Below are 22,302 nucleotides of genomic sequence, written 5' to 3'. Positions count from 1 at the left end.
TTATTATTATATGTAAGGAAGGGAAATCAGATTATTTAAACCTATTCTGATCCCTTAAAAAAAATGAAGGTTTTATTTCCTTGATAATACATGGTTATAAAACTAATAAAAGCCTCGTATTAAAGTCCCTTCGTGTCTTTTGACTATCACCCTTTTCATATATGAGCATCAGTGTCATCAAAGACTAATTTTTTTTCCAAGCTCCCATTTTCTAGCTGTTGCTTTCCTAATACTTTCCATGTGATCCTGTGTTTGTTTTGATCAATCTGAAAAGAAGCTAGCCAGTCATCCTGATTACTGTCAGGATAAATTAATTTGAAGAGCTTATTTCCAAGTCCTAGCTATGTTATCATAGTTCCCTTCAAACTCTCAGTGCACAGTAATACTAGATTACTTGATCTCTAACTCTAAAAAATTAGCATGTCACAAGTACTCAGATTGTCTTTTTCGTATTTGAATATCAAATCACATAAAGTAAGTTGGCTCTGGTCATTCTCAGACTTAGGGGCTTATTCTTATTCATTTATCTGCAATTAAACATCAGAAAATACTAGAAACCAGCAATTTTGTCTGAATCAGGTAGCAAATGCAAAAAATATATATATTTTTTTAATTGGCAAATAGCCTGTCTGACAGATTACATGATTAACCTCCCACAGAGGTTAATCGGTCATATGAAACATATCTATAAACAAATTTTTGGTTATCACAGGATTAATAGTACATGTTGGTCTGACAATCTGCCTCCTCTGGCATGTAAAGCCAAAAATAAAGGACTCTGTGCTAGGATTCGGTGTAACTTAAGTACTTGACATTCACTCATCAGAAACCAAAACTCATCTGTAACTTGTCCAGCAACCTTTTCAGATTACGTTTCCAAATTTTTTGCCAGCCACATTTTCTAAGATCTGCATTGTGAACTCTGATTCATCAGATGATGGAGAGGGATGAAAAAAGAATATGGGATTAATATCAAATTAGAGCAGACAAATTGTTCCTCAAATCCATTTCAGCAGCACATCAGCACCCAACACATGCAGCTGTCAGATCCCTACAGGTAGTCTGGCCTTCAACTTTCTCCTCTTCACCTTTAACGTCTTGGGCTTTTGCTTCTCTAGCTGCCAAGGTCCAGCTGAGAAGGTCAGTCCTAAAAGAGAACAGTCATGTTCATGCAATTGCCAGAAATTAAGTAGATTTTGAGCCTCTGGTCAGAAGATTTGACCCAAAAGCAGACTTCAAAGACAATTTTATGGTTTCCTAACTATCCGAGTTCCAGATGACCTGAAAGTTTCAGATGTTGACGCGTGCAATAGCTGGATAATCAAGGTTACACTGTGCTACAGCAAAAAGCCCTGAACCCATTCTTTGATATATAAAGCAGAACAGAGGTCTAAAATCTCATTTGTCTCAATATACAGTACTACATATGCAAATTTAAGACTTGGTGAGTCTACCAGGATAAGACATTTCCAGTACTTTTGTTAGTTTATTTATGAAATATATGCTAATATTGTGCCTAATAATTGCTTTATGCTTGCATTTAAGTAGGAAATTGTGAGTTTATTTCCTTTTTAAAGCCTTAACTGCTAGTTTCATGCCATTAACCTTTACAGTTGTTAAAATTAATAGGTTTTCAAAAGCCTAGTTGGCTTTTTTAAAAGAAAAACAACATGAGGCAGGATTTATCTACTTACAGATATTGGTAGCCTTTTGGAATTCTGAAAGACCTCAAAGACGATCAAGGTTCACTGATGAAGGCCAGTGAATAGGACCGTCTTTTATGCTGGGAAACTGTAGATCTCTTCATATTAGCAGAACTGATTTTCCTTCACATTTTATATCATACCTTTTATAACTCATTTTGAAGCTATGCAGGTTGCAGGGATTTTTATTTTCATGCTAATATTTATGCCTCCAGTTGTATTCTATCTTATTAGACAGAATATCTCTTCCTCCTTGACTGAGGGATATCTGGAGCACAAGAGTTCATAAGAACATAGAAATGGCTTTACAAAATCAGGCTGAATATCCATGCGGACCATTGTCTCTAAGCACAGATTGGCACTTCCCTACGGGGATTGCATCATTTTTTAGTGTTTCACTGAATTCAGCCCCTAGAACTTAGTATAGAACCTATGTGAGAGAACATGTGAGTCTGTTCCCACATCCCCTTCCCTCATTCTCCTCCACTGTTTGCAGCTTTTGTATCAAATGTACTGGTGATATCTTCTTCCTATACAGCAAAGTTGTTCTTTTGTTTTTGTTGTTGTTTGTTTGTTTGTTTTCAGAAAAACATATATTGATGTTTTTTTTTTTTTTTTTTTAGAACAAATCATTGTCACTATCAATTTACAATGTCAATGTCATGTTATTGTTTTTGCAAGCAGTGGAATGGATGGTGTTATTATATGTAATAGGATTACAAACCGTGTTAAAAGCAGCAGCAAAAGCCTACAAAGAAACAAACAAGAGAGGCATAAGCAGATGCCAAGAAAAGAATAAGGCATAGAGACATACGCGAGTTTCCATCTATTCTCTCATCCTCCACCTGTTTTTAGCTATTGGACTGTGCTTGCCAGATGTGGTTTCTGAGTGTTTAAACCTCCAGATCATTCTGCCATTAACTTGTTCAGTTTCTATTGAGCTCTTAAAAACTTGCTGCATCTGCAGTCTTCTACAAACACTCTGTTAAATGTATGCTCAGTCTCTTCCTTTTCTTAGTTTTGAACTCTGCTCCCAGCATCAGTTGCTAAGTAATACTAATTTCAGAATACCATTTTCAATGACAGGGGGCAGCCTTGAAATGAATAAAGCTGTTAATACCTGATAGTTAAGTATATACTCTTATTTCAAAATACTTTAATAACACATCACAGATTGTTTTGTCCCTTACTTATTGTATAGTTAAGACTATAGGGCCTCCAACTGCATAATGCACTTACAGTTTAAGACAAGTCAGAGAGAAGATTTATCAACTGTGATCAGAGGTAGAGAACATTTGGACAATGTCTCATTCTCTATGCCGATGTTCTCTGACAAGTGGTTGCGGAGACTCAACACATGCTATTTCAGGAGAAAGGAAGAGTTGAAGAAAAGCAATCATTCCAATGTTAAAAAAGACAGATATCCATCCTTGGAAGGGAAGGACTGCAGACAATCAATTATATATTAACAAAACCTGGGAGGGATGGACTCCTTAAATAGTTTTTTCACTGCACCAGTTCTGAGAAAGAATTAAATAGAAAAATGTGACAATATGGAGAAATGGCTCTTGATGGAGTCTGTAGTAATGGCACACCCAGTGTTATCTTAGCTCAGAAGCAGAAGTTGGAAACAATCAGGCTGATAAGTTTTGAGAGGAGTGTTCTTTTAGTTAGGATAAATTTCTTAGCCAAATCTCTCAAAACTTAAAGACCCAACAGATGGACTCAGTGATTCTTGTAGGTCCCTTTCAACTTTGGGTATTCTATGATTTTATTATTCTAAATATTAATGATTTTACCACCACAGTATAAAGTAAAAGTACAAGCTGAAGTCTTCATTTTATAAGCTATTGTTTAGAAAATATTTATATAAAAGAAGATTTGAGAATATATTTAAAAGTCAGTATATGCCATTAGGACTGTGTTGCCACTGAGACTTTGTTGCGTGCTCAACTGACCAAAAGGGCAAATGACATCCTGGCCTGCATTCAAGGGAGGTGATCCTGCCCCTCTGCTCTGGTGAGACCTCACCTGGAGTACTGCATCCAGATGTGGAGTCCTCAGCACAGGAGAGACACAGACCTGTTAGACTGAGTTCAGAGGAGGGCCACAGAAATGATCCAAGGAATGAACCACTTTCTCTGCAAGGACAGATTGAGATAGTTGTGGCTCTGGAGAGATTTGATAGCTGTCTTTCTGTATCTAAAGAGTGGGCTGTAAGATAACAAGATCTTTAACAGGTTCTGCTGTGATAGAACAAGGGGAAATGGTTTCAAACTAAAAGAGGGGAGATTTAGATTGGATATAAGGAGAAAGATATTTATGATGAGATTAGTGAAGCACTGGAACAGGTTACCCAGAGAGGTGGTAGATGCACCATCCTTGGAGACATTCAGGGTTTGATCAAGCTGTAGCTGTCCCTGTTCACTGAAGGATTGTTGGACTAGAAGACCTTTAAAGGTCCCTTCCAAGTCAAATGATTTTATGATGATTCTATGATGATCAGAAATAGTGTGGCCAGTAGGAATAAGGAAGAGATTGTCCCTATGTACACAGCACTGGTGAGACCACTTCTTCAATATCGTGTTTAGTTTTAGGGCCTTTACTACAAGAAGGACACTGACTTGCTTGAGTGCATGCAGAGAAGAGCGATGAAGCTGCTGAAAGGACCAGAAAACAGGACATATGAGGAGTAACTGAGAGAACTTCAGTTTTTAGTCTGAAGAAGAGAAGGCTGAGGAGAGACCTCATTGCTCTTTACAATTACCTGAAAGAAGGTTACAGGAAGAAAGCGCCAGCCCTTTTTCTCAGGTGTTGTGGGATAGTGTGTTGGGAAGCCATCTCAAAGGGGTTTAGGTTAAGTATTGACAAGGTTGATCAGGCATTGGAACAGACTGCCCAGGGAAGTTCTGAAATCCTCATCCTTGCAGGTGTTAAATAGACAGGGATATGATTTAGTGATGGGATTCATTCCATCGGTTTCATGGCTGGACACAAAGACTGTAATGATATAGTTTCTAACCTAGATTATTCTGTGATTCTCTGAAGTGAGATTCAAAATATCCTAATTGTTCTACTTTTTATTTAGGAATTATCTCATGTTTACTTAAAGCTTACTTGTTTCAGATTCACCCTGTCCAGATAAATACTCAGCACTGCTGGCACAGACTGAACATTACATGCTAACCATTGGATATTTTCTTCTAGCTTGGCTTGGAAAAGACATGGCAAATGAATATATCCTGTGTAGTAGAATGTCCTGTGAACTGTCAGCTCTCTGACTGGTCGTCTTGGTCTGACTGCTCTCAAACATGTGGCCTTACAGGTCTGTATGTAATCTTGGAATATTTTAAAGACTGAGTTTTCTCTCCCTTCCCCTTCCTGTTTCCATTCCCCTTCCCTTCCCCTTGTCCTTTCATTTTCCTTTTCCCTTCCCTACACATAATTCTGTATTAACTCAGGGGAAAAACAGCAGAAAACTCCAGATGAAGAGTCAGTATCTCCACAGAACTGTCATAAACATTTTATCGTCTTCAGAAGGAGTATTTTTCCCCAGGCTTCTGAACTGGGAATTTACTACATATTTTTTTTCTTTCTTTTCTTTCTTTTTTCTTTTTTTTTTTTGCTATTACAGGAGTAATCTGAAATCCTGATCAAACATCCTCCTTCATGCAGTACTTCATGCTGTACTGAACATAAAATGTCTGACTCAGAAAATGTAAAGTAAGAAAATCCATGTAACAGGCAAGAGCCAACGGATTTGCTTTACTCTCCAATTTGTCAAATATGAAAAAATTACATTATTCAAACACTATGCTTTTTACCAACATAGAACCATCTTGAAGAATAAATCAGTCTAGCCACTTTGCAATTACCTATATTGCTGTTTCTCATTTGCAGGAAAAATGATCAGAAGAAGGACCATAAATCAACCATTTCAGGGTGATGGGAGGCCTTGTCCTTCTCAGATGGAACAATTCAAACCCTGTCCAGTAAAGCCTTGTTATCAATGGCAGTATGGTCAATGGTCAGCATGCAAAGTAGAGGTAAAACCCACAGTGGACATTGAAATTATGGAGCTCACATATCTAGGCATGTTTGAAATATGCCCAGATATCTGTTTTGAAGCATTGTAATCAGTTTACTTCCGCATATTTTATACAAAAAATGTGAAGATTTATTTTTAGTGTTCATATTTGTCAGCAGGTATAACAATGTCCTACAGACATTCAAAGTACAAAGGTGAAGTTTGGTACTTCAGTGACATCTTTGCTAATAACTGAAATCCTTACATTATAAAAGAATATATGTGGTAACAGATGAGCATCCTTATTGAAAAATAAAAGCCTTATCCTAGAAGAGATCTTCTCTTAAGATACTGCCATGATTGCAATTTAAAAGCACAAGCTAGATCCATACATTAAGAAACAATGGTGACAACAGATTTTTTTTTTTTAGTTTCAAATTTTTCTTTCCCCTACTCAAATGAACACATATTTTGGCAAAAAATTATAGGAGATACAATGATATGTAGCTCAAATTCAGCCTTTTGACACTTTCCAATGTACAGCATCCATGTATATTCTCCTTCCCCAGGATGCTCAGTGTGGAGAGGGCACACGAGTGCGAAATATTTCCTGTGTAGTTTTTGATGGATCCATTGAAGATGTAGGCAAAATAGTAGATGAGGAATTCTGTGGAGAAATAGAGCCTATTATAGATGGTAATAAGAAGATGATACTTGAGGAAACATGCACTGTCCCTTGTCCAGGTAAGAGAGCTATTCAAATAAACATTACATTTCAAGATTGTTCGGTTTACTCCTTTCAAATTACAGTTATCAGTGTCTATGATGAGCCACAGGCAATAAAATATTTTTCACATACTTTACTGATTGGACAAATCTATCAAATGACCATTTGAGTTACTCTGGTGGTGGATTCACTACTGCTTACTACTGGATTTTAAATTTTGCTGAGTATGAACCTGTTCTTCAGCAGTCTCACATTTAGCCAGTAAGAATAACTGCCCTATGGGGATGTGCTAATGATACGTTCCAGCTAATGTTTCCAAAAATCTCTGCTTGCTTTCCTATTATGTATACATCAGTTCTTCAATTATTCATTTCTTCACGTGCTTTCCTAATGTTGGCAAATAAAATACCTTAATTAATCAGGCAGCTGGTCAACACAGTGCTGATTACATCTTTCATCACTACAGTACAAGGTAGCTTTAATTTTTAATAACTCTTTCACTGAAATAATGAGAACTAAGAGGTTTATTAATGAGTCTGTGTATAGTCCATTTGATACTGCATCTTTTACAAAATAGTCTGTTGATGTTATTTTGAAGATCCTCCTCAAATTTTCTTTAGTCAGTCTCTCTAATTTATTAGTAGAATTTATTTTTTATTTTTACTCCAAAAAATTACATTTTGCAAATCTCTACTATACTACCCTGGAATAAGTGGAATAGACATATTAATCACTTTCTCATTTCCCATTCTTATAAAGAATGCATCGGTAGTAGTTTCTGCTGTCTGTTTAAAGTGCTTCTGCATGAGGGTATGTGACAATTTTTTTAAAACTCAACAATGCTTTCTCTTTCTAGTATCAAAGGGAAGTAATAATAAGATGTAGATAATAATATAATTATTATTATAATTATATATATAATTATAATTATATATATAATTATATATTATTATAATATATAATAGATGTATAAAATTAGCCTAAGATACACAACGTAAAATACCCTAATATTCATTAAATCCAAACATTATGAGGAGTGTCATCAGAAATTGAAAATGAGTCTGACCTTATGGGAATGCTACAGAAACACATCCTGCTCTTCAACAAATAGATTTTTTATCTTCTTTATTATTTTCTGCCTCACAGAAACACCTAGAAAAGCTCAGAATATTATCTTCTCTTTTGTATTAGTCATGTTTAAAAGTCAGAATGAAAAGAACTAGAGAGAATATTAACAAAAGGATTTGGGCAGTTTTTCTAAGTCATACTTACTGTCAGAAGCTCTTCACATACATCAATGATGTTTTATCTTCTAATAAAATTTACAGGGGACTGTTATTTGAAAGAGTGGTCAGAATGGAGCCTTTGTCAGCTAACCTGTGTTAATGGTGAGGATCTTGGCTTCGGAGGCATACAAGTCCGATCTCGGGCAGTAATCATTCAGGATTTAGAGAATCAACATCTTTGTCCAGAACAAGCTTTGGAGACAAGACCATGCAATGGTAAGCACCAAAATACACATCTCTCTTCCTGTAATAAAAAAATACAGAATTACAGTATGTTTCTTTTCTTTCTGCTGAGGCTGTCAAAATTAGGAAAATATGGATTTGGTGGACATAGAAATGCACTTAATTTTTATTTTCCAAATATCAACTGTGTACCAGAAAAACTTGGAAAATTTAACTATTATATGTTTCCACTTCAAAAACATTTTTTTAATCCTTCTTAAATAATGAAATACCTTTTCAAGATTTGCGAAAAAAATAGTTGCTTTATCTGCTTGATAATTTCTTAATTTAAAAAAGTATATTATGATGCATAACCAAATTTAGAATCCTGTCTGTCTTACTGCTAGTACTGAGCAAAATACCTAAGAAAAGACATTTCCTGTCCATTTAGACACCAAACAGATTAATCAGAAAGAAATTTTATTGGACAGCTAAGGTACAGAAAGACTTCATATTTTATCCCAGACTGTACGAGATGTGCTCAGCGGAGTAGAGATGTGAAGCCAGATACAGCCAAGCCTACTTTACCATACACTGGAATAGTAACTACAGAATAGCTTTACCAAGAAAGAAAGCTGACACATAACCGATGGGCCACAACTGTTAGGAGGTTGCTGGAAATGTCTGTTTTGCCTATTAACTATATTGGTCTTACTCCACATCCAGTGTATGAACATTATTATTTAGTGTCCAGGAGACATCTGTTCTATTCTGTATGCATCCAGTAAGTGCAGACTTCTATGTGTACAGTACACCTTTCTGAGTTGCTGGGTGAAAGGACACCATAAAAGCCATTAAACTTAATGTATGCTGTCTACTTGCAGCCAGTGGTAGGCTGAAGTCTTGTCACTGAATCTCTTAAAAAGTGAATGTTTTCTGTATAGATGGCCACTGCTATGAATACAAGTGGATGGCTAGCCCGTGGAAGGGGTCTTCTCGAACTGTGTGGTGCCAAAGGTCAGATGGCTTAAATGTCACAGGTAACTATTTGTTTTACATACACACAAAAGCCTGGAAAATAAGTGGATAATACATTTTTTTTTTCCCAAAATGAGAATATTTTTAAAAAATAATCTGATAAAAACACTTGTTCCTGATGTATGAATCAGTATGCTGTTGTATTGAATCATCATGTTTTTGTATACTAAAGACGTCTGCTCTGTTCCAGAATTATATAGCATGTAAAAGTAAATACAAATACTATCTCCTATATTTGACCTGGAATGTTGTACATTGTCTATTTCTACAACCATCTATATAGTTCTAAATTTCACATTTCAAGCCCTACAGCAAAGATAACTTTTACTTATCAATGTACAGTGCATATACAGAGGCAGAGACAGATGCAGTGTTAGGCAATAGACATTTATCATATGCATTTCTGAAAATTATAACACATTTTAATAAATACGTTAATATAAATTTGTTACTTTACATCAATGACATAAATGAATAGCAGGATATTTCAGTGGATGATGATTGGATGGAATTTCTTTTGACATAAACTAAGCTACAAAACATCTTAAATGAATGACTGAGGTGCCTGAATTCAAGAAAATCTTCATACATATCTCATTTGCATGAATTTATTTATCAGAATTAGGAATTATTGTAATCTATGCAATGCATTGGTTTTTTAAAATATTTTGATATCAGCTGAGGTGATTATAAACACACCCTCAGTTCCAGCTCCTGTCAGGTCAAGGAGGGCAAGTTCTGATTCATGATGGAATACATCACAACTGTATTTTGATTCATTCAAAGAAATGAAATCTTTGTATCATTTTTACAAGGTGTTAAAATAACTTTTGGTAGTACAAAGTCTCTTTTCTAAGTGTCATTTTGCGCTGTAAAACTACTAAAATACATCATCTTCACATCAGATGCAACAGGGCATCTTTAAGTCACATTTTTTGTTGATATAAATATATGAAATTATCTGTTAAATGTCCTAGAGAATTTTAAATCTCTCACTTTGGAGATTAAGGCTCTAAGATATTAAAAAGCAAACTACATTTATAAATCCTGGGCATTCACATATAAATAACAGTTTGTTCTCTTGAATACAGCCATGTGATAAATTTCAGTGTACAACTTTGTGTTGCTGACAGATTTTTTATGATACTCTCTTATATAAACATAAATAAATGTAAGTGGAACTGATTCTTCTGAAATGAAAGTTCTGGGAGTTTTACATTATTTAACGGGGCCTAGTAATTATTTTCTGATTTTAAGATTTGTTTATTCTTCAAAACTGCTTTAAAATAAATGATAATTTGGCATTTATAAAACATGGACATGCATGAAAAGTAGGAAATAATAACAACAACAATAATAATAAATTATTCTTGATTACCTAAAGAATAGTGTAACAGAGAAACAAGTGTATGGAAATCACCTATTTACTAAGGAAAACCGATCGATCTAGATCTAGTCCATTTAGTATACCAGAGAAATATGCATTAGCTTTACTCAGTCGAGAAGAGATGGAAATTGCAAAGCAGATAACAATCTATCAGAAAGACAGATGTTAATAGATCAAAACTGAGATGAGAATGGATGGTTATGGGGGTAAGTTAGACTCTAAAGACTTACCTTATTAATTTAATTAAATGTCCTTAGCTATATTTATTAAATATTTGAGAATGCATTCACCTCAAAGGAGAACTGCAATATTACATGAAAATAGTGGGAATCTATAAGACTGAGTAATGAAATAAGCTAAAAGTTATTTTAAAAAGTGCTAGCTCACATACTTGTCTCCTGCAGTGGTGGGACTTTAGCAGAATACAATGCCTGCCTTGATAATCCAATTTCAGGAAAAACATTCGAAGGCAAGCAGACAAGAGAAAGATGGGAAGATCTCCACTTTAAGCATCTTAATAGATTATTGTGTTAACAACAGGAACAAAAACCTACTATAGACAGGACAAAATGAATCCATGAACCTTTCTAACTCCTAACAGGACCTCCATGGCAGACTAAGCTAGGTTCTATATTGTATCTCTTTTAAGAATTTGTTCTGTATGTGGTTTTAGGCTGTGGTACTTTTCTGATTTGAAATGAAGACAAATGGAAAATTCCAGAGACTGTGATCAACTGTTCCCATGCAGTACAAACTATGTTTTTGATATATTCGTGATTTATTTCAAAGAAAGCACTTGAATGTAATGCTCTGTGAGAACTTCTCTGCATGAAGTGTACAATTATGAAGCAGACTGTAAATTCACGTTCAAAGTTTTTTTGAGCATGGTTTGTATATACTGTAGTATTGAAAAGCTCAAAGTGGTAGATACACATGTGATTGATTTGAATCGAAGTTACTTAATTTGGTCTAGAATCAACCCATATTTTAGATGACTGTATTTCTTTAATGCCTTTTGCTGCACATCTGGCTCTAAAATAGTGTGTTTAAATTCAGATATTGTTATCGTGAGTTTTGTTCCTATTTTTAGGCCTTTATTTATTTACTTGTACAATATTACTGTGCTGAATAGTTGTTTTTTACTTGAAGGTGTTGTTTCCTACGTGCGATGAAGCTACTATTTCCTTCTTCAGCTTGCTTGGATGACTGATACTTTATTACGTAGATTCTCACAGGCATGTGATTTATATGCTAGGATGCACAATTTTCCTTTCTGGGGGTGAGAAAAACTGATGGCAACCAGCAGGGTTTATTTTCTTCCTCATCAGCCATCCCGTTAACAATTTGATCTATATAACCACATCTAACTGCATCTGCTGTGATTGTGACCAATGTCAGCTATCAGGATTTCATCATCATATCACACCAGTATAAAAATATAGTTAATTTGGGAGATGCAAGATAAGTTGTCCTGTTGCAAAATAAATGTTAAAGCATGTACTGTATATCTTTCTGAACGATGGAGGGAAATTCAGATACATTCAAACTGATTCTAAATATATTTTGTAGTCAACCTGGCTGAAATGATAGTGAAAGCCTGATTGTGTGTATTGGTCCATAACAATAACTGCGCTGTAAATAAAGATGTAGCAAGGAGAGCTAGGGCAGTATAGAAAGGAAAAAAACCCTGATAGCCACTTTCTATCATAGCATTCAGTATATGTTCTTCACTTCTGTAAAAGATCTCTTAGACTAGAACGGAATATAGCTTCAGAAGAGGCAAAACTATAGTGTGAGTAAAATTAACTAATGAGGAACATCAGAAAACATAAACTCATAAACTGAATGAATACTTTGTTTTCAATTTGGCAGCAAAGAGATAAATCAAAAACATGCCTTTATTTTCTTTGTGGCCACAGTTTTAATATGATAGTTATTAGGAGGGCCCTAGAAAACCCAAATCTGTTTCTTCAAGCACAACAAAATATTTAAACTTTTTTATTTGTGCAACCCAGCAAAGTAACAAAGAGTGAAAAGATTACTTGACAAATGTTAGTTTTCAAAAATGTGAATAAATGGAAATCTACATGCTATATCCTTACTGTACCAATGAAAAATACTTGAGACAAATTATCCTTCCCCTAGGATTAAGAGTCTTAAATTCAGTTTAATAATAAAACGGTAATCCATGACATACTGTAGGAAATAATGGCATCAGTATTTTCATTAGAGGAGAGGTATTACCATGTCAAAATATGATTTTCTGTCCTACAGGAGGCTGCTTAGTGATGCGCCAACCAGATGCTGACAGGTCATGTAACCCACCATGCAGCCAACCCCACGCTTACTGCAGTGAGGTATGTGCTAATGCATCAGAGCATTAAACAACCCCATGAGGGCTTTCCCACACATCTCTCTGCATTGCAAAGATTGTGCCAACAAATGTATATTCAGGGATTTTTGACCATTGCTTTGATAAAATCAACCTTAGACTGTTTTCTACCACTCAATTAAATATTGAATAATCTCTGTTCATTTGCTATGATACTACATAAAAATATGTGAGGAGGTACTCTCCAGGCTAGCATTCATCAAAACAAACTTATCTTCCAGTCGTCCTTGTTGTTATGCTTTATAGCCCATGGAAAACTTGTTTTTCTGCTACACAGTGTAAAACACTTGTTCCCTACAGACTAGAACATGCAGTTGCGAAGATGGATACACTGAAGTAATGTCCTCCGATGGCACACTCGAACAGTGCACTCTCATCCCAGTGGTGGTGATTCCCACCATGGAGGACAAAAAGGGAGATGTGAAAACCAGTCGAGCTGTGAACCCTACCCAGCCCTCCACTAACCTGTCAGGACGAGGAAGGACCTGGTTTCTACAGCCTTTTGGGCCAGGTGAAGTCATGCAATGAGCAGTTCATAATGCTAACTACTTCTGCAGGGCCTGGCATTCATATATTTGTGATGACAGGGAAGAAAAGAAAAATCCTTAAGTGCTCATTTAAGAAGACAAACACCTAACTCAAAAGAGAGAAAGAGACAATAGTAAATTGCTGCCATTTTCTGCTGGCCCATCAACATATCTAATGATATTTTGCATTCCAAAAGATTTCTTTTAATTCCCGATACCTGTTAAAATTCACAGAATCTATTCAAAATGTGACTTCAGATGAGTATTAACAGCAAAGGTGCAAGCTTGGATATTAAATTATGCGACCATAATTGATAGTGCCACTGAAAAAGGTGTGAGGAGGTGGCACAGAGATCTGTAGAGGATAAGTATCGCTTGAAGTTTACAGCCACGGCATGAATCATAGAGAAACAATCATTATAGACATGACGTTTTTTTCTTCCATATCTAAACTAATTCACGCTAGACAAGAGCTAACCATAATATTTATCATAGACATGCTCTAAATCACTGTAGGAAGTGCTTGCTCTTATTGACCGTGTTCTTTAGAGCTGAACAAGCTCTTGGGTGGTAAGAAATATGCTCAGAGTTATCCCATTAAAAATACTTGATAAGGTCCATCATGTAATCAGATTTCAGTAAATATTTTCTGATACTATCACTGATATAAATAAAAGTTCCAGTGACAAAATGCTTTCAGAGAAAGAGATTTTATTCTTGTTAATTATACATATTATATTAATGTTAATTATATAGACAACAATTAATTATTTTCTAGTCTTTTAAATCACATAGCGCTAGATATTTTTACACGCTTGTGTCTTAGTGTTTATTTCTAAAGCTTCCACGAAAGTTTTAAATATGAAGATTGAAAGCAGTATCTTTACTTGCACAAACACTAAAACACTGCAAATTGAGAACAGCAGTACTTACAATAAACAGATTAAATAAGGTTTGGGTTATAAATACTTTAGTTAGATCTCATTAGTCCTAGTAATATTGACTGTTATTTGTACTTTCATACTATACTTGATACCTCCAACAAAATGGTCTTTACTCCAATTAGTTATTACTTTAATCGACAATAAAAATAATTTTAAAAAAGAAATTAAGATTTTCTGGTCCTCTTTAAAAAAAAAAAAAAAAAGAAAAAGAACAACTTAACAAATATGCTATTTTTAATTCACTCTAATTCCACATTAAAATGCCATAGGGTCTGTTGTAGCAGTCAGAGTGCTGACAATAAGCAAGTATCATGTAGTTGCGTTGAACTGTATAGAACATGGATGCTCGTGAGAGTTCAGACATATTTTTTGGAACAAGAAATAGTTGAGAGATTTCAGGAAATCTCATGAATGTTCCAGTAATTCCTGGTCTGACTTAATAAGGTGGCACTGCTCAGTTTAGATAAAAACAATGATACTCAACTGAACTAATTTATGATTGTTTTCATTCCATGATTAGCTAACTTATAGGAAGATTTTATTTACTCTGCTATAATTATTCCTTTCCATAGAATTTCCAAGCCTAGGTGTAAAATAATTCTTCAACAATCTTCAACAAACTATACTACAGTTCCAGAAAGGAAAGTTTTTTTCCTCACAGCTGTCTTTGCTGATGTATCTTGACAAATAGACGAGTTTGAGACATCCATTCCCTCATACACAAGAGATAATCTGTCCAAGGGAATTCAGAGTGCCTGTATGCGATGCGATGTCCATGTTTTCATAATATAAATGACCTCACTAACGCAGTTCCCTATTCTGACAAATATAAATAAATCCATACACAAGATAATGCCTGTCTTTTCTTCAGTGAGATATTATTATTTTAAAACAAGCAAACCCAGAACAACCCCAAACCTGTTACATTTACTGGTAGAAATAAACCAAGAGAAGAAAATTATTATTATTGTAGATTAATACTGAAATCTGAATTCTTCCCATTCTTGCTATCATATCTTTGGATGTGTTCAATTTACCTATAACTGATCAATTATTTCCCTTATATTGGTTACTATCAGTTATAATGTCATTATGTACATTAATGTAGTGAAGCAAAAATGTTTTTATATTAGTCTTATTTAAGTTGTTCATGACTATAAGGCTTTGCAGAAAGCCTAAAATTAACTGCACACCATTAGTAATGGTTACTCTGAATTAGAACAATTTCAGCATGTTTTTTGTTCTTATCAGAAGTTGGAAAAACATCAGCTGCACTGGTTATGCCTTATGCCTCTACAAAAGCATCAGAAAGCAATGTGTATTTGGTCAGAAAAAGATTAGCTATGTTTGCTTACCATGATATTGAAAATATATGCAAGGCTCCATGGAAGAACAATTTTACCTCTTGTAAATGAAATAATTCAACTTTTTAATGGAATTTTCTTTGACAAGGCAATATGCCCCCTGTAAAAGAATGTTTTCAACAAGCAGTTTAGAAATGTGTGAGTCATAAAAAAGTAGCAAATCCAACAGCATGCACTGAACTTGTGTTGCAACATACTAATTTAGGGTTCAGAGCAAAATCCCCAGAAGTCATGCCATTCTTCCCTTGGTTTTGCTAGGGTAAATAAGTGCATCCAGAATCGAGATGAAAAGGAGAGTGGGATGTATCCATCAGCCTGCAGGGATATCGTGTCCAAAATACAAACTGTACAGGCTAGACATAAGACATAAGTATGGGTCTTAGCAACAGACCATTGCTCCATTTCTGAGCATGAGGTGTCTTTTTTTGGTGTTTTTTTTTTTTTTTTTTTTTTGGCTTATTCTGTGAGAAGTGATTTTTCTAACAACAAAACCTGTGTATGATGTTAGATAAAATTAAATGTATTACTTTTTGCAGTAGTTAAAGTTATGTATTTGTATCAAAGGTACTAATGAGGTAAAACATGTTAAATTCATTTTAAAATGGAAAATTAAATAGCAATGAGAATGAAAATACTAGATTAATTTCCCAGCGGTAGACTAGAAAGTGATGCTGCCCTTCTATCCTGCTGAAGGGGTTGCCCCTTAGCAGTGGACCCACGTACTGAGTACCTTGGGGCTCTAACTTGCTGCCTTGCTGTTTTTGGCCTGTGCCTTACCATCATTCAGATTACCTGGACTTTAGCTGAAAAGCAGAACAAAAGAGCACACAGAAGCCATCACTCAGTTGTTTAACAGTATTTACACTTATTAAGCTTTAATTGCTTGTGAAGACATTTATTTTGGATTATAAATTTATAATTTATATTTCTATACCATATCAGAACTAATAATTTAGCAAGACTAACTGAAACACTACTGACTAACATTCATTCCTTTTAGATGGGAGGCTGAAGACCTGGGTTTATGGTGTAGCTGCTGGTGCATTTGTTTTACTCATCTTTATTGTTTCTATGATCTATCTAGCCTGGTGAGTTCTTTGATTATTTACCAACAAGCAGTCCCTTTCAGACTGTAATAGCACAAGCATTTATATTTGCAGCTTTAGGGGCTGCAGGGACTTCGTCTGTAAACTCTAATGTTTAAATTTCTATGTACTTTTGTCCAAGCTGAGGTTCATGGGCTCTGGTTGTAGCCCAGATAATAAATAAACTGATAGACTGTCTTGAGATCAGCAGAACTTCTTGCAAATATGGGATATCTTAGTGGACAGTTTATTTTCACTTAGTTTATCTCTGTTGAGAATGACTGTACTCTGTCCATGGTAATTTCATTGCAGCTATATCACAAAATGCAAGGAGAAGTCTCAAAAAGGGAACTTAATAGTCAGGCAAGTCTGATTTGGTGTTTGGTGAGATATAGAGAAATACAACTAAAGTAAGGCTGGAGGTTTTCTCATGTGTTTTCATACATGAAATATACTTTTGAAAATGTTACTGCATGAAAAAAAAGATTTTTGCAAAAGCAAGTAATTTTTGAGAATGTTTTCCCTGAAGTTAATAGGATCCTGCTTGGAATTTCTGATCCAGATGACTGTGAAGGTAGAAGATGAGGGAAGAATGATCTTAGACATCAAGATCTTGTCTGTACTGCATAAGTTAATATTTCGGTGGCTTCTGGATTTGTTTATTTTTTAGTAAACTTTCTCCAAAATCTCACTTATGTGTAGGTAAGAAAGAAAATATTTTCTGGAAGAAAGAAAATCCATTAACTTTTAACTTTATCCCACATTCTCCAGACTGTGCCCACAGCAAGCCCCCCTAACAGCTGTTTTGGAAACAAAGATTTTGGTTTGTGCAGCCTGACTGACATATCCAATAAAAGTTTATTGGACAACAGAATGCAGGGGCCTGATTTAAATAAATGCTTATAATATACTCAAAAAGCAGGCAAGAACTAAGGCTCATACATTTTAATTAAGGATAAAATACATAAATGTACATTTTTATTTGGATTAAACATTTTTTAAAACTATAGCAAATGGATTGGAAATACTGCTGGATTAAAATTTAAGTCAAGGATAGATAGAAAATGTTTATAGCTAGCAACCACATGTATGATACTGAAGACTGGTTTGATTTTAACATCTGGAATTAACTTTAGTTACTCCAGAAAGTATGAGATAAAACTAATCACGAGATGGAACATTAGGGTGGAAACCCCTAATATGTCAAGAGAAGATTTCAGTCACATAATTTAAAAAAACCTGATTGGTTGCTCCATTGATGCACAACCAAATACTGCAATGTAGCCTATGGGCTTTTCTGGAAAATGATTGATCTTGTATGATTATGTGCCAAAAATTTCATCAAGTCACATCAGTACCATAACAGCCTGTTTCTGAACAACTGAACTTTGAATTAGGTGTTGCTTTGGGTTGATAAAGTGATAACTAATGAACCACATGAAGGTTTTGAGTGTATAGCTTTTTCAAATGATCAACCAAAGGTATTATCTATCTTAATACAACAGTCATCTTTAATTTAAGAATGAAATCCATCATTGCTGTTATCAGTTTCTTGTTCTATTTACAAATTATTTTATTGTTTCAGCAAAAAGCCAAAGAAGCCCCAGAGAAGGCAGAACAACCGGCTGAAACCTTTAACCTTGGCTTATGATGGAGATGCAGATATGTAAAATATAACTTCTCACGGTGACAAATGGAGTCTTAATTATTGGACTGAAATCAGAAGGTATCCAAAGCCACAGGGATTTTATATGGAGTGGATTTAAGTGTTTTGACTTTCTTTTTTGTAACTGCACTGTAGATAAAGATGGATGGATTTCATAATGCCTATGGATATTCAAGGCGTTACTGCTTTACTTTAGACCATCAACACTGAGAAATCTGGGAGAATCAATTTAATAGACACTACAATTGAAGATATTTGTGGTCTTTCCTCAATCTTACAAGCTATAAGCACCACTTCTGTCTCCAGAATACTGTAACTGATATTGTATTAACAGTTGAAAGCCCCTGCAACATTAACCAAGTATAATCAGTACGCATGAAGAGTTTGTACTGAGTTTGTATGACTCTTTATATTCAAGCAGAGCGCATATACTCAGTTGAAGAATATGTATTACTCTATCAGATTATATACTTGTTAAAGAGCAATTTAGTGCTTATTACATTAACTTTTAACTGAGATTAACCCATGAGCAAGTTCAACAATTTGACAGTTGATGACAACTTGTGTTAACCTGCATTTGAGAGGGCAATGACTCACTTGCAAAATTCTGCCCTGTTATCACTCCAAAATATAAAGGCCTCATATACACATCCAGAAAGGAGGCATTCTCAGATTCAACATTTTCTAGCGGTTGCTGTCTGGAAAAAGAATACCCACTGTAAATGTTACAATACGTTTCTACTTTCTCTAACTCAAACCGTTGCCTGCATCTTTTTGCTACATGTAAGGCAATTTTTTGCACTATATTAGTGCAGCATGATATGCACTTAACTAGTATTGCCATAGTAACCGCCTCTTTTCAGAAAGGATGATGATGTATCTTGTGCAAGGAGTGTCAATTAGACAGGTCTTGAATCCTGAAGAGAGTAGCGTTTGGTTTGGACTGCGACTGGATGGAATCGGCTAATGACATACTGTACACACCGATCCTCGTCACAGTGGCCATTTGTGGTCTATATCATGGCAGTAATACAAGTGTCTAGTTTCTTGCCCCATCTACCTATACAAGTATAGATTGTCCTGCTGGTTTCTAATTGTACTTTGAAGGCTGTTTATGACTAGATTTTTTATATTTGTTAACTTTGTTAGAAAAAAAAAGAAAAAGAAAAGTGATCACCCTCTAATCTTGAGTGATATTGTCTAAAAAGGTATTCTGATTGTTTGTTAGCTAAAAGAAAAAGGGTTTGCTTTTTTTTTTTTTCCTTCCACTAGTGAGAGCATTTTCACTGTTGCTGACAGTGCAATATATTCAGAGCCCTTTTTATCTTTCCTAATTAGGATAATTGGATAGACTCTTTTAATTATTCAGTTAAACTCTTGAGTGTACTGGCAAGTAAACAATAATAGTTCTGCCATTTTAATTGTCAGAACTTTTTAAAGAATTCTGGCAGTATGAAAGCTTACTGTTAACCTCTTTCATGCTTATGGCTTTTCAGTGTTACGCTTCTGACATCAAGCTCATTGACTTGCCACTGTATCTACATGCCTGTTACAGATTCATGACCTGAGAAGGATAATTCTCATAAAATGGCTTCTATGTATAGTCTGAAGCAAAAATATAACTGACTGTGCCACTACTAAGCAATACAATTAAAAAATTTTATCAAGCAATCTGTCACAAATAATTGTTATATAAAGCTCAGTATTAGGTTCTCAGGTCTTTTTTATAACTTAAACCATTTCTGCCTACTCATCACACTATTTACTCAAGAAGCACCCATTTTTGCATATTGAATAAAATTCCAGCTTTGCAAACTTTGGCCCAGATTCACTGAAATCAGTGACAACTCTCAGTGATATAAGAGGATGACGTCAGTCCTTAAAAATACCGATCTTTGTTCCATATAGAACAGTTCTTGGAACCAATGTGCATTTTGTGCAATCCAAGCAAAAATGATCCAACTTTTAGCTAGCTTACATTACCAATGTGGAATTACCGCATTAAAAATAAATAAATAAATAAATCTTATTGCCACTGCATAAGTATTCTCCTTAATGGGATTGGTAAACAGAGAGGAATGATAGTAACAGTCTTTTGTACATGTTTATTTTCTCATTTTATACCTTGATCCACAGCTGGTAAAGTGCCATGGCCCCCCTACCTCAGAAGTAGTTTATTCTAACATGTATTGCAGAACTAGGGGCTTCAGTCTTGCATTTCTCTGTGAAGATCCATAGGAAAGAGAGAAAGAAAGAAAGAAAAAATCTCAATGTAATTAATTAAGTCAGAATTCTTGAGTGAGAAACAAGAAAAACCTAATTGATTCCTATCGTACCAAGCATACAAAAAATAAGATGAAAAAGTTATAAAGTTTTAAAGAACAGTAAATACGTGGAAACACGAAGCTTAATCATGATTTTTGTACTTTAAAAAGTCTGATTCTGTGTTACGAAAAGGTATTGGACCAATAGAGAATTGAGGGAACAGGGTTTCTTTCAATGGCAGTGAGTCATCTTTATTTAATATACTGGTAGGTCATAGCAGGAGCTGTTGCCTAGTTCTTACCTTGAAGACTTCTATGCCCTAAATCTAAGAAGTTAATAACATGAAGCTAAAGGTATGCCATCTCCTGTTTATTACCATAAACTATTTACAATTGAAGAAAGGGGGATTGTTTATTTAAGTATGTTTGGTCTTTGCAATCCATGCAAGTATTTTAGTATGTTAATTCATGTTTTATTGGGTCAGTGAATTTTGCTGATGCACATCTGCATCATACTAGTGCTGCATTTAAAATCCAGAGTGCATTTTTTATTTTTATTTTTTACAAACAAAGTGCACAGAAATGTGAAGTCAAAATGGCTTCCCTCTTTATCAAGAAAAAAAAAATATTAGTCTATAAGGAGGGCTGAAATGTTATGTTAAGCTAAATGTTACAAAGGTGACTAAGCCCTTTAGCACTGACACAAAAATAAGTGAATTATCAGTATAGAATGAAAAGCAATTTGCTTTAAAAATCAGAGTGCTTCTACAAATCCAGTGCCTAAAGCAGCCACTACTGTAGATTGTTAGATTGTGAAAGTAAAGTGATCAAATAAACCGTTCAGAAAATAGCAAAGTAGACATTTTCCTGTTGATGTGGTGGTTTGTGTTTTCCTTTTTAAATCTGTAGTTTCTAGATTACTGTGTCTGCTTTGAGTCCTGGACTAGTTCTTTTTGAAGCTTTGTTGCAACTGCACAAGCTTGTTTATATTTAGTATAAAGCATCCATTTTGAAACTCCCTTTCACCTGCCAAAATGTAATAAAGTTTGTTTTCCAATATTACAATCTGAAGAGACCAATTTAAAAACTCTGTGTATAATTCACTGTAAAATATACCTTGAATTAAATGGAAATTGTCTTTTAACCTTTATGTAAATTGTGCTCACCCAAAGGTAAGAGTTTATTTTGCCTAACTTAATTTACTTGAATATTTATTTTGTAGAACAAGGAGGCAGCTGTGTCTGAGGAATGTTTACCTTTTTTTTTTTTTTTGTTAATGTTAATTTGTAAATTGTGTAATGCATTTTTATTTTTTAAATTATGTACATTTCTTTTTTTTAAAAGCACAAAATGTTTACGTACAACTACTGCAAATTTGTGTATATTGTCACTAAGCTTTATTCAGTTAATACAGATGACATGAAAATGTAACAAGTCTTACATTTTCATCTGGGTTATTTTTACATAACTGATGTATTGCTGACAATAAATATAAACACAAAATCATTTCATGTCTTTTTCTAACTGATGAAGTATAGTCTTCTGCGACAGAACAACAATAAAAACCAGGTCCCTGAAATATGAGCACCCTTTAAATAGTCTCTCTCTTTTTTTTTTTATAAGAAATTAGTACACGTTCTTATTTTTAAATATCATTCTCTAAAAAAATAAAGAAAAATACTTTCTGACATACAGTCAAAACCTGTTCTTGCAGTCTTGTTGACATAAGT

At 34.6% G+C, this 22,302-nt stretch overlaps 1 protein-coding gene across 9 annotated transcripts in view; it reads left to right on the top strand.

The window, feature by feature from the left end:
* THSD7A (thrombospondin type 1 domain containing 7A) overlaps window positions 1-22,168 on the top strand; it is a 272,803-nt gene extending 250,635 nt beyond the window's left edge. For 4 of the 9 annotated variants that reach the window (XM_015281884.4, XM_025147356.3, XM_046938330.1 and 1 more), the window contains 9 exons: window positions 4,911-5,028; window positions 5,604-5,749; window positions 6,300-6,474; window positions 7,786-7,959; window positions 8,850-8,945; window positions 12,605-12,687; window positions 13,023-13,233; window positions 16,558-16,645; window positions 18,228-22,168. In XM_015281884.4, coding sequence (XP_015137370.1) covers window positions 4,911-5,028; window positions 5,604-5,749; window positions 6,300-6,474; window positions 7,786-7,959; window positions 8,850-8,945; window positions 12,605-12,687; window positions 13,023-13,233; window positions 16,558-16,645; window positions 18,228-18,312 — 1,176 coding nt within the window. In that variant the 3' untranslated portion in view covers window positions 18,313-22,168. Of the gene's footprint in view, window positions 1-4,910; window positions 5,029-5,603; window positions 5,750-6,299; window positions 6,475-7,785; window positions 7,960-8,849; window positions 8,946-11,479; window positions 12,688-13,022; window positions 16,646-18,227 lie in introns of those variants that run through there. The other 5 variants (XM_040695467.2, XM_040695468.2, XM_046938331.1 and 2 more) reach the window with 5 other exon arrangements.
* The last annotated feature ends 134 nt before the right edge of the window (window positions 22,169-22,302 follow it).

The sequence above is a fragment of the Gallus gallus genome, chromosome 2 (assembly GCF_016699485.2).
Source record: "Gallus gallus isolate bGalGal1 chromosome 2, bGalGal1.mat.broiler.GRCg7b, whole genome shotgun sequence".
Lineage (NCBI taxonomy): Eukaryota > Metazoa > Chordata > Aves > Galliformes > Phasianidae > Gallus > Gallus gallus.
The sequence above is the reverse complement of the archived record's forward strand: the minus strand, read 5'-3'. Positions and strand labels throughout refer to the sequence as shown.